Raw genomic sequence first — 14,069 nt, 5'->3', positions numbered from 1 at the left:
ATGAGGTCTCAACTGTTTCATTGTCATAATTTTTATAGTTAAATATAATATGACTAGCAGACCCGGCGAACTCCGTTTCGCCACCAGATTCGTTTTATGTAACATTTCGTTTGGTGATTAAAAGATAAAGAAAAAAATTTTTTTTTGTTATATATTTGAAAAGGAAAATATTTATTTCATTTCACAACAGTAATAAATTCATTTCAATTACCTACTAAAATGAAGTGTTATTTAATTGTTTCATTGTAGTGCTCTTTGGTAAACCACATTTTTTGTTTTTTGGTCTGACGTTAACACAAACAAAGCGGATGGTTTCCCAACTCGTGAACACGCAACGTATAACTGTCCATGTGAAAAACAATGATTTTCCAAATTTATCCCGCAAACACTAAGCGATTGGCCTTGCGACTTATTAATTGTCATTGCGAACGCAAGGCGAACTGGGAATTGCAATCGTTTGAAGTCAAACGGAAGATCAGTCGGAATCATTGGTATTCGAGGAATACATACATTTTCACCTGCGTACTTTCCGTTAATAATGGTTGCCTCAATTAAATTCGGCATAAGTCTCTTTACCGAAAGTCGAGTACCGTTGCAAAGTCGCGGTGGATTCAAATTACGCAGTATCAAAATAACTGTACCAACTTTCAGTTGCAAGTTATGTGGTGGAAATCCTGGTATCTCCAGAGAGTTCAAAAACTCCGTTGGATAATTTACTACATCATCGGGATTTGTTATTGAATCAACGGATTTGTATGTCACCAAATCGCCAGCAATTTTTGATTGAATGGTGAAATTCAGTGCGTGGACATCATTATTCTTTGCTGCAAGAATTGCTCGTTGACTTAACCAAGCATAATTCTTATAATTCTCACTAATGTTTGGGAAAACATTTTCAATAAGAACTAATTGAGTGTCTACAAATCGGCAAAAGTCGTTGGTAAGAGTAATTAATCCAGATGTCGCATCAACTGGGACTTTTCCATTTCCAAGATCTAACAATTGTTTGGAAAATTGTGCAGCACTTTGATCATTTTGAAGTTGAACTCTCATATTAGTGGTTAGCGATAATGTTTTTACGTTATTCCATAAAGGTGATGCCTTTAGGCAAGCATTCAATTCATCTGCAGGCGTTCCACGGGGAACTACTGGCAACGTCTGCCTGAAATCGCCTGCCAACAATATCATCAAGCCGCCAAAGATGTTGTTATTTCTCCGAAGATCCTTCAGTGTGAAGTTAAGTGCTTCAAGTGATTTCTTATGTGCCATTGTGCACTCATCCCAAACAATGAGCTTGCATTGCATTAACAATTTTCCCATTGCACTGGATCGGGAAATATTGCACGTTGGAGTATCAATTGTGTTTAAATTGAGTGGCAACTTAAGCGCAGAATGTGCAGTACGACCGCCATCTAGAAGAGTCGCCGCAATTCCAGATGATGCTAACGCCAAAGCTATGTCACATCTTGATCGAATAGTGGCCAAAATCAATGAAATGACAAATGTTTTCCCTGTTCCTCCAGGTGCATCCAGGAAGAATAGACCACCAGTATTATTGTCCACCGCTTGCATTAATGTTTTGTATACTTGTTTTTGCTGTTCATTCAGCAACGGAACATTATTTCTAACGAATTCCTGCAATGTATCAACATTGTATTGCAGCTCTCGATTTAATTCTTGGTTGAATGCATCGTGCATCGATCGATTTGGCGCAATCATTCCTACTTCAATCAGTAGCTTGTTTGCAATAGTCAAGCATTGATCCTCAATCAGAATCAATCCTTCATTGTAGATTTCATCGGTTATTTGGATGTCAGGATTATTCGTTTGAATACGCAAGCGATGCAAGATATCTTCACATATGGCGTCTTTGTATTTGTTCCATAACTGAATTGGTTGTGAAGGAAAACATGTGGTGATGATAATTGCGAACAGCGTTCGTATTTGGTACGCATTTGATGAAACAACTGAATCTGCAAGTGTTAAATCCCAATGAGAATCGTTCTCCAGCAAACCCAATAGTTGACATGCTTCTCGATATGTTTGGCATTGGTGGCCATTCACAGTTTTCAAATGCGCAAATGATTTCGGTCCACGTACATTTACTAACAGCAGTCGCAAATAAAAACATTCATCGTTTCTAGGATGAACAGTGTACATACGACCTAGTGCATCAGTTGAAAACACCTGTGGCCAGTCTGGAACTGGGGTTCTTTGTTGATTGATTCCAAGTGTAATACTTGGGCATTTCAACGTACATCAGCGTCGCTGCGAATGGATCTGCTTCACACATTGCAAAGAAGCTAGTCAATGTTGTCGATGGTGGTCTCTCAGCTCGTTGTGCCGCATTAGCCTCAGTGAAGTAAACTCTTTGGCCATTTTCCAAATGCACTGCTAAATGTACAACTGTGGGATATCTTTCATGAATTTGAAATGACAATAATCGCCACAGTGCTTCATTAGTACTGACGTATCTGCCCATTTGGAAGTTGCTGATTTCGTCATTCACATTTTCCGACGCAATACCAAACACAGCCATGTCGCTGCCTTTTGTGAATTATCCTTGAATAGACTTGTTGCTGGCTTGCATGTCTTGTGCGGCGGCCGATGTTCGCACGTCGTTCTCTAGGCATTTTGGACTATGGACAGAGTGTTGAATTTAACTTCAAATGCACGATCCACATAATTTACACTGAGCTTAAATGAAATTAACTGAGCAGAGATAATGACTATCTATCACACACTTTATCACGCACCGTTGCTATTGGTTTGAAGTACATGCTATGTATAATAGATGGCGCTGTATGTGAAAAACGATTTCCCCACTTTTCTGTTGAATTTTTCCTGAATTTTCCAGAATTTTCTTTGCTATAAACCTCACGGAGCCCAAGACCTTTCCAACGAATGCAAAACCGTGGAAATCGGTTCGTGCGTTCTGGAGTTATAGCGTCAGGGAGGAAAACCGGACTTATTTTTATATAATAGAGATATAATTTTTTCAAAATAATAGGCATATAATTTTTATAATTTGTAAGTTAAAAAAAACATACAAATATATATATTTAAACTCGTAAAAACAAAAACTGTACATATTCCATAATCTGTTACCAAAATTTAATCGATTTAGAAAAATAATAATACCTTTTACATTTAACACGTATCAGCCCTATATAGAACCTAGATACTAAATAGACTAGCAACAGAACTCATTGTAAATGCCTACTAGATTAAACCTAATTAGGAGCTCGTAGTTTTGAACGTCCTGAACATTTTTTTAAAAATCTAATCAAAAAATTATCGTGATGAATGTGATCATCATTGAATTAGAAATAAGAAGAGTGTTTAGGTTATATACTCTTTCAGAATTATCGTTAATTTAAATTAAAAAATATATTACTGATACGGTTGAGCTTGATGGTACACCATTATTCTGGTTGAATGTATCTGAAAAAATATTAAATGCTTTTATTTGAAAAGTGCAATTGCAAAGAAAAATTTAATTAAATTCTTAAATGTTTTCTTTGGCTAATATTTTATTGTCATTTCGTATAATTCTGGGTCTCCAGTGTTGAAGTTCATCATCTCTAAGATTTTCTCTGTAAAGCCATTTTTATGTTTAAGATGTTTTTAGCTATGCTTTTGTTTCGTTTGATACCATTTTATTCGAGGGTGGGTTAATTGGAGTTTTCTAAAAACCACATAAGGCAGTTATTAATTATTTGTTGAATAGTTTACGTATAGAGGACTGGGTAGAGAAATAGTTTTCAGAAATAAACTTATTTTTGTGGGGCTTTATAATAAGGATAACATTATGTTCTTTTAAAAGTTTAATATATATTTACATACACAGAGATTTATTTATTTAATTAAATATTATGTTGCGTTAAATAAATAATAACCAAATATAATACAAGTATTAATATGAAAAAAAAAAATCGCAAAAAATATTATAAATCTTGACAAAACATACAATAAAAAAAATAAAAAATACCTACAAATCAGTACTGTATATTCTACAACTAATATATGTATATATGTATATACTAATGTATGCATATAATATCATCTCCGAGCACACAAATAAATCTGGTCGTGAAATGCGGCATAGCCAGACAGGATTTTGGGTGTTAAAATCTCCTTATTTGTTCTTTTTTTTTTTTTTTGGTTGATTTTATTAATACTACTCTAACATTTTATTTCCCTCTCCCTCCATATAAATTGTTATTCGTATGGGTTTAATGTTGCAATAAAGAATAGCTAAATTTACAAACAAAAAAATAAATAAATAAAAAAATAAAAAATGAAAAATTATACTCAAAGCCCGGCCACAGGTATACTAATTTAATTTACATTTTTTGACAGTTTTCCAGTTTATCGAGTTTACACTGCAATCAAGACCACGGTAATATTTTTATATAGTTTTTCATCGTTACTTGATATGCATTTTAGATTTCGCGAGACGTTACAGTCAAAAACATATAGTATATATCACATGGTTGATCGCAAGCTAATAATAACATACGCATACGGAGCAGTGATCAAATTATAATGGGGAATAATTGTTGATTATTTAACAAGTAATTGAAAAGTTATACCACTGCGTATACTATTTTATACGTAGAGGGTCACATTGACGAAATAAATCATTTTGAGGGGTCGTGGATCAAAAAAGGTTACACACCGCTAGCGTAAACATCAACGTCGAAGAGACATCTGACATTCTGACCAACCGAACACACGTTCATGACTCCCCGACCTCATAACATGTGTATTTGTTAATACATGCCTTTAATGTGGCCCCTGTAACTATTTCCACCCGCGAGATCAATAAGCGCACAATCAGTCTAAAACATGTGAGTAATATAATTATTCACCCCAAGGTGACCCGTAGGGAGAGGACAAAACCACCTACACTTATACCAGGTAAAAAATATTCTAGTTGTATCATTCAACTATGAATTTAACAATTTTCTGCGTTATAACTAAATATTGTTAATAATCATCATTATTTTCTATCAACACACGATCAAACCGGTAGACGTTGAACAAAAGCAAAATCCTTAATAGCATTCCGGCAATAAATACTAAAAATAAATCATCACAATATCGCATGCGTTGTAAATAAGTTGTATTGCAAATTCATACACCCAGTACTGCTACAGCATACATGCATACATACATATCGTCACCTCAGTTCAAGACTGCAATAACTCAAAAAAATTATTATTGAGATATCGATGTCTCAGTTCAAGACAACAATAATTCAAAAATATTCAGAATTGAGTTATCTACGTGATATTATTTGTAAAATTACGACGATTTTGATTCTATAATGCAATAACGGTGGCATTAGTAGTGCATTATCGATGCAAACTGGAATAAACTCATTCTCATAAATGAAAATAATCCTCTTTAAACAATATTTTTACTTCAAATAAACTGGGGTTACTAACTTATAAATTGGAGTGCTAAGCATCCCCTGGCATCTCAGTATGTACGCTAGTGGCTAGGTGAAAAGGGTAGAACGGATCCTAAACTAATGCGTGGCCGTGTGTGTTCATAGCAAAAGTTCTTCGAGTTCTTCGATAAATTATAAACTGATCGCAATCGTCTATGGGTTATCGTAACGCTCGCTATGCGGAAATATATAAATTATGTTATATTGCAGAGATAAACGTGCGGTAGTGGTTTTTAAACTCTTCGATAGACGAGAGTCTTAAAATTAATAAAAAAAAATAATATAAAAAATACTCCTCCCCCACACGATTTATCTCACACGTTTATATCACGATGTAAACCCTTGAGAACTCCGGTTTCTCGGTCATCGCCGAAATGTTGATTACGTACGGTCACCGTAACAGCGTATGTATAGTTATAATAGTATATAATACTACACGAAACAATCATCGTAAACATCACGCATTTTGTCGCAACATTCCGATAGTCATTCAAAACAATAACTGTTCATTTTTTTATGATTCCATCACTATTGATGGGATACGATGAGTAATTTTTATTTTACACAGCGTATTATGTACAGCTTCTCTGAAACAAACGACATATTTTTTTTTTTTTTTTTTTATTAGCAAAAGTGTATTTACAATCTGTATTTATATACACAATAAGTAAATTTGGTAACAAGTAACAACAATAGATAAGAAAAAAAACAACATGACATTTCGTGAGGAGGGAAGTCCACCAGTGTGAATACCATCAGACATGAAAGGGAGTTTTATTAGTTAGTACAAGTTTGGGATCAAAATATTACGACACCAATTTCTTTTTATTTGATGTGGAGGATTGTCTGGGATGGATTTACTGGCTAAATTGGATATTAGTAGGTTTAAATGGTTGATAGATTTGGTGTGAAATTTTTATAATAATTTTTAGCTATAATAGGAACTGTTTTGATTTTTAGGTTATTGTGTAATGAAAGATTAGAGACATACCATGGTGCGGATATTATTTGTCGTAGAAAGATTGATTGGAAGGCCTGGATGGTTCTTATTTGGGAAGGATTGGCACATCCCCATATTTGGATCCCGTAGGCCCATATGGGTCTTAGCATTGATTTGTATATTAGAAGTTTGTTGTTAATCGAGAGTTTAGACTTGATAATTGGCCGTAGTAGGTGGAGTCTACTGTTAAGAAGCTTTCTTTTGTATTTTAGGTGTGGACCCCATGTTAAACATTTGTCTAATATTACACCTAAATATTTGGTTTGAGTTGTAGTTGGAATTTGGTTGTTTTGGAAGTAGATTGTGGGTGGAACGCCTTGTCTTAGAGTGAAAGGGATATGGAAGAACTTGTCAGAATCGATTTTGATTCTCCACTTGGAAGACTGTTTGGAAATATTATCTAAATGGACTTTAAGGTTTATATATGCTGTTGCGAGGTCTGGGTGCGATGAAAAAATTGCCGTGTCGTCAGCGTAAGTAGCTAATAATGTCTTTTCATAGTTGGAAATATCGGCCGTGTAGATGTTGTATAAGTCTGGTAATAAGTCTCTTTCTTGGGGTACTCCTGTATGTATTTGAAATTGAAAAGAGAGGAAATCCCCTTGGCGAACGAAAAATGTTCGATTTTTCAGGTAAGATTTGGTCAGCAAATAAAGTGGAACTGGGAGAAACTTTTTTAATTTAAACAATAGATCGGTGTACCAAACCCAATCAAATGCATGTGACACATCTAAAGAAACTTGAACAACCATTGGATGCTCTTGACGTTGTAGCCACTGCCAGCAATGAACGTGCGTCAAAACGACATATTAAAAATATCTTTCTCTCCCTAGCCACTTTTCGACAGAAAGTTCTACTCATATTTATCGGTCAACAATAAATACCATATTTGATATTTCCGAATTATGTGTTATCCATATATTTATATACGATTTGAAAACAATTTACAGGTTCGTATGAGTATAGAAAAATTTAAAAAAAAAAAAACGTTATAGCATAATCATGCTTCTTGCTGTTATTTCCCGATTTTACCGTAAAACCGTAATAATTAATCTGAATATATCAAGTATTATTGTAATAGATATTTCATGATTTCGATTTAAAGTTTTATGACTTTTTTTTTTTACAGCACTGGGACGTCCAATAGGTACCTCGGTCTAAACTCTCAATCATAATAAAAATTATCGTTCAGGGTATAAACAATGTAAAAAAAAGAGAGATCCTAATATATCTGCATGATGGTCACTGTTCAATAATATTATATCCTACCACGTCGCCTTTAACGTGTATTTTTCGAATTAGTACTTTCATATGTTTTCCGTGAATCTGTAAATCATAATCAAATTTTTCGCGTTAAACACAACATATATTTTATCATTGCCTTAAGAGTCGTGTAGTTGATAAATTTACAAACGGTATTGCATTTTTATAATAATAATACGTGTACATAAAAAATTCAAAAAAAAATTGATCGTAAAAACACATATTTTTGAAGCAAAAAAAAAATTATTTCTTAGTATTTTTTCACCGTTTTCGAGTAAAAGAAATTCCTTGAAAAAACGTTGCCGTTTAAAAATGTGGCCAAACGCGCGCATCTCGTACCTTCGATATATGAGTATCTTTTATAAACGGTATAGGAGATAATATTTCTTCAAATGGTCTGCTGTGTGCATTTTCAGAATGTTTTTTAGAGTATCAAGACTGCGAATACATCATAATAAAAGCCCACAAAATAAAATAATGTCAAACCGACGAGCTTGCGAACCCGCTGCCTTCTTTCAGTACTTTTCGAGGCTTAATTGGCACGCGCGTGATCTCCGTGAAAAACAAAGAATAAATAAAAAAAACTTACCACAAACAAAAAAATGAAAATAAAAAATACTAATGAAAAATTATGACTACGAATAGGGCCATCGTCCCCGAACGTTCGTAATATTTTAACACAAGTAATAATCGAGTCGACGACTATTGCAGATCATGCGGCTCATAGAACCACGTGGGATCAAAAATATGATATTATCGTACTCCGACGATAGATTTTCGCATGCTCGTAAAATCATACCATTTTCTGTAATTTATACACTATGAGATATTTGCCAGGTATTGGTTTTATTTTTTTAAGTCGTAATGGGACTGTAGAACGACGGTGGACGAAATAATATCACAATAATGGAACTAATCAGTTTCACCACACTACCGTTGCCGGATACACGCTCATTGTTGCGGGATTAAATCCATTGCACATTGCGTTGAGTTGGCACATGCTGCAGATCATGTTCACTCGCGATCTCCGATGTCTTGAGGCCGAACGTATTGAAAACACCATTGTGTTCAGTATCGTACCGACAGGTAGTGGAAGACCCCACTCTCATAAAAAACAAATAACGAAAATAAAATGATTCTATCATGAAATATTACATTTTATAAATATATATATAAAAATAATAACCAGGGCTCGTAATTTCATGCATTTGCATATAAATCTTGCAAAGTTGTATTTAATGCTAGATAATATAGAAATCAATTTCAAGGTACCATGGTTAAATAAGCGAAATCTTATTTTTCATGTTCTTGCATATTTGACATGTTTTTGTGTATTTGGTATATTTATACATATTTCTATTTTATCGGGCATATACAACATTCTATTAGAATATATCAAAAATCTAAATGAAATATATATATATATATAAAATTAAAAATAGAAATTGTATTATCTTTTATTTTTTTTATCTTTTTGATATTCGTACATTTAATGAATACTTTTGTTTCAAAAGTTTCAGATTTAAAATGAATTACTAACAAAAACGTACATTATACGCAGTTCATGAAGACTCAAAAATAATATTAAATAGTATTTAAAATCTATTTTTTTTTCTAATTATGACAAAAAAATAAAATATAACTATAAAAAAAAATGAAATGAATAATTCGTGTTATTTTAAAAATTATTTATGATTTTTTTAGGTAAGCATTTTTTAAGTACATAATTTTAGATATTTAGTGCATATAAATGCATATTTTTTTAACTTTTTAAGGCATATTTCAAAGCATATTTTGCTAATTTTAAAAGCATAAATGCAGGCATTGTTAGGGCATGAAATTACGAACCCTGGTAACAATCATTTATATCAATCAATCTATGAAATACACTGGAAGAATCTCATTTAGATGGATTAACTATGCTAAGCATTCATCAGGGTATTGAAATTTTAACAGACGTTGTACTTTATAAACTATCAAAAGCATCAAGAAGAATTAATATCGAATTCTAACGCGTTGTTGGTAAATTAAATATATATATATATATATATATTTTTTTTAATCTTATTTTGGCTTTCAATACTATCTTTGTGTTTCAAATTTTAATATAACAAAAATTGTAAAAACAATTTTATTTAGTTTCATTCAAAGTCAACCCACTTCTTTACTCATAAACCATAAACGAATTCTGCTTAAACCTCTAACTCCGGACAAACCTATAATAAACAGTAAGTAAACGATATACACAGTAGTAGGGAGGAAGAGGCCAACACGTGTAATGTAATATTTCGATATTATACTTTTATTTTTTTATTGCATTCGCATTGCATATACTGTTTACGACTCAGTCCAAGCGTTCACGTTTATATACCGAATACAGCGGTTTATTGACCGACAGAGTCATATACAAATTCGACCGCAAGTATATTATTTTCTGGAAATACGGTTTATTACATTATGCTACTTGCGCACGGTCGAATGTTCGAGCAGGGACGAATGCGATCGAACGTATAACGTTTCCCGTGCGTTTACGTATACGGTCAAACATAAAAATCGTGGTAAGATGGAAATCTTGAAAAATTTCTCAGTCCTGTTTCAAATACATAATGAGTTCATTCTGCCAAGACAAAAATATAACATTAAAAGCCAAACTTAAAAATCACCATCAATTTTACTATGGTATAGTCGATACCCAGCCCCGACTAAAATTCAAAATATCTTGTTTTGCTATTGATGTTGTTGCAGAAGAATTTCTTCACTTTGATGACCAACTTGAGATGTAGAAATTCCATGTTTTAGTTATATCCATGGTCGAGGATCAAGGTGAAAATGACGAAGAAACTGACGATCTCGAAAACTACGAAGTATCAGAAAATCTGATTAAATACTACAAAATGCTATCTAATATTTCGAGAAACTACAAACATTTTCCCAAACAGTGTCCATTACTGAGCTTTTGGATTTGACTTCAAGAGTAAAAGTGTAAGTATACCGTGACACCTTTCGAAGTAAAAAAGAAACATAAATCAATCCTTCGCTTTTTCGAAAAAATATAATTATTGTCATGTAGGTATACTAGCTAAAAATAAATAATCTTGATGACGATACAACTTTTATAATTTAATGGTTTTAGCATACATTAAATGAACTAATATACGTACATTTAATCTAAGGTATAGCGTGTTTTTAACAAGACTCTTCTCATCCAATCGTCTGACGTTATTGTTTAACATGTCGACAGTACAGAATTTTGATTCTGACAGGAAAGCACGCGGTTTATTAGAATGCATGTATTAAGTACTCGCAGCAGAGTTAAAACGTAGGTACCTAGTCAGATACGCCGGAACGTGAAGGTATAGGAATAATATCGTGCGCGAAAACTTCAAGTTGATTAAAAACGCGAAATTACTATTATTCTACCGGAAGAACTGCGGACGAAGAAACATTCGAGACGCGGCGATGGAAATATTTACTTTGGGAAAAAACAACAGCATGCACGCACTTCCCCATTTTCCATTCGAAACATCCAGTTTGACGCGACGTGCAAGTGCGGTGTTGTGCAACGAAAAGTATAGAACTGCTGCCATCCCATTGAACTTTAGGAAACGTAAGTTATTACTGGGAGTCGAGTGCGGCGAACACGTCATGTAAATAATTTGGGAATAGCTGACCAAACCGAATCGTGATCAAAAACATTTAGTACAGCGGAATGCTATAAATTGCGTGCAACTTTGCATCCCCTCCCTTCCGTGTACATTCATATCTCGTGGAATGTTTTTTCTCGTTCAATCATTATTCATAAAACATTTCACCTCTCAGAACAAATCCGCAAATCCTAAACGTGTTCACGATAGTATCGTATAACATTGTTCGTAATACGCCACCGCTGCCGCCGGTTGTAATGAATATTTAATTTCAATTTTTAAATCCATCGAGCACGACGTCGTGTGTTCAATAAATAACAGTAACTGTCGATGGCGGGATAGAGGGGGAGGAAATTATACATTTAATATTAGCTTTATCGTTAAACACACCATCAATGTATAGGAGTTACATTTACATCAAGCGAATTGAAGAGTAAATCGACCGAATACTGGCCAAGTACACCCGCAATAGAAAGCAATACGTTTTAAGCTAATGCGTTTTATAAGGTGAATAAACTACGGTGCTTATCGCATTGCGTTTCAAAAATGTTTCGTCACTTTAATTTTTTTGGAACACTTAATTAACAACAAAATGTTATTCGTAATTTATGCACTCTCTGCGCCAAGACTAATTTCATTATAAATTACTTGTAGTGCACGTGAAACGTTCTTCATTCCACCCTCTCATTTCATTGTAAGCCGCATCGACTAACATGGAATAGAAAGATAAATCCTAACTTGGAATCGCTAAACCTCTAATGTACCTCCTCGGCATAGATACATCATAACTCGTGAGAATATAATAATACTTGTCCGCATACTAAAAATCGATGTTCATCGTACCCAATATATGTATATTATTGTAGTTATCAACTTTGTTCGTTCTCTCGATTCGAAGTGTTGGCTTTTATATTACGAGCACGCGTGGACCTGAACGAAACGGTTGATAAAAAAATACATAATATCATATGAAACATTTCAAATCGATGGGTATATTGAGCGAGTGATTGAAAACGATGGTACCAAACGACGGCGGTACAACCTAGTGTTTATACCATAGAAAATTATGGTTCATTGAGTAGGGTAGTGGGAGAGGAAAAAAATCCTGTCTAAAAAGAAAGATCGAAATCGTAACAGTTTTATTAAAGGGAAAAAAATCAACGTTTAGCGTACTTCGAGCGCATTGTTCGGATGTATTGTAAGGTCGTAATAATAATACACTTCAGGGAAATCTACTGTAAAAAATGTAAACCAACTATGAGATTTCTATGGCAGTCGTACTGCGAGTATAGCACGCACACATATATGAATAACGGGGATCAACGGCACAAGACTGATGATAAACTGTAAGAAAATGACTTTGATCGTAACAATGATGGAGCATATTATACATCGACCGTATACATATTTATTTATATATATTTGTGTAAATGTAACGCGCAATAAGAATGTACAAAATGACCCACATAAAATAATATAATATGTAGTTTTGATGATTTTTTTTATCAAAACCATATACATAGTATACTACAACTTTATGTCGTATAGGTGAATAATAATTATGTGTGTGTGTGTGTGTGTGTGTGTGTGTGGGTATATTTAAAAACCATAACAATAAGTATGTAATATTCGTGATCAACAGTCAAAAATGTATAAACAACGTATATTTCAACTGTTTATTTTTGGAAAAAAATATAAATAATTATAAAAGACAAAACTCCTTAGTCGGGTGAAACTTCGTGATCGTATGTGATACAAGGATAGATTAATGATAATGCTGTATTGGTCTTATACATTTGAAACCATTGGACAATAATCAAGAAAATGTTGACATTGTTGAATCATAGGAAAAAAACGTTTAGAATACATTTATAGTGCAATATTAATATAAATAAAATAGGAAAGAAGTGAAAAGATGACGGTTCAGTCGAGATATGAATGCTGACTTGTTGGACTACTTAATAATAATGATAGTAATTCAAGACAAGATAAGATAATTAAAAAAACTCAATATTTAATATTCAATTCATTCAAGACAAGATTATTATTAGACAATAACTTTCAATATTAAGACAATACAATATTGACAGTGAAAATTTCGAAACAATACAATAATAAAACATTTGTTGTCTTGTCTTGCGGCATCACTATTCATAATGCGTTTGAGAACGCTTTTACGCTTTCAACGGTGACTGTTCAAATAACGCTTGATATAATAATGTACTTTAATCCAGTACAAATATTCCGCGGTCGTTTGGAATACGTACATGATGTTGTCAACCGGAATGAGTTGAGCGATCCGAAAACCTTTTACGTATACTTTTTTATGGATCACTTCCTGACCCTTATACGAGATTCTCAACTTTTTGACGTCTATTAAGGTACGCTGTAAAAAAAAAATACAGTATAGAGTTCAGGCACGGATAAAGCTAATGTTAGCGGCAAGGGCTGGTTATGAGTTAGTATATATATTTAGATTCTTACTGGTAAATAAAGTTTTTAATTTATATATATATATGCAATAGTAAATAACGCAATTCCTTATCATTTACAATGAATAATTGTTTTCATAAACTGCATTGAACTTCTTTATTCAATTGTTTGGATTAAAATTTAAATTTAAAAGTCAAAACACATTTAACAGGTATGGATTAGATAACAAATTCCAATCTTCTATTTGATTGAGCAAATATATCTAAAACAT

General features: G+C 33.2%; 1 protein-coding gene across 1 annotated transcript; it reads right to left on the bottom strand.

Annotated features, from left to right (window-relative positions):
• Positions 1–220: 220 nt before the first annotated feature.
• On the bottom strand, positions 221–2,224 carry LOC112693215 (ATP-dependent DNA helicase pif1-like). The gene has a single exon (XM_025568190.1). The coding sequence runs from the start codon at positions 2,158–2,160 to the stop codon at positions 241–243; it is 1,920 nt and encodes a 639-aa protein (XP_025423975.1). The 5' UTR covers positions 2,161–2,224; the 3' UTR covers positions 221–240.
• Between the last annotated feature and the right edge of the window lie 11,845 nt (positions 2,225–14,069).

The sequence above is a fragment of the Sipha flava genome, unplaced genomic scaffold (assembly GCF_003268045.1).
Source record: "Sipha flava isolate LNK unplaced genomic scaffold, YSA_version1 117_pilon_pilon, whole genome shotgun sequence".
Taxonomy (NCBI): domain Eukaryota; kingdom Metazoa; phylum Arthropoda; class Insecta; order Hemiptera; family Aphididae; genus Sipha; species Sipha flava.
This window is presented reverse-complemented; position numbering and strand designations above follow the sequence as displayed.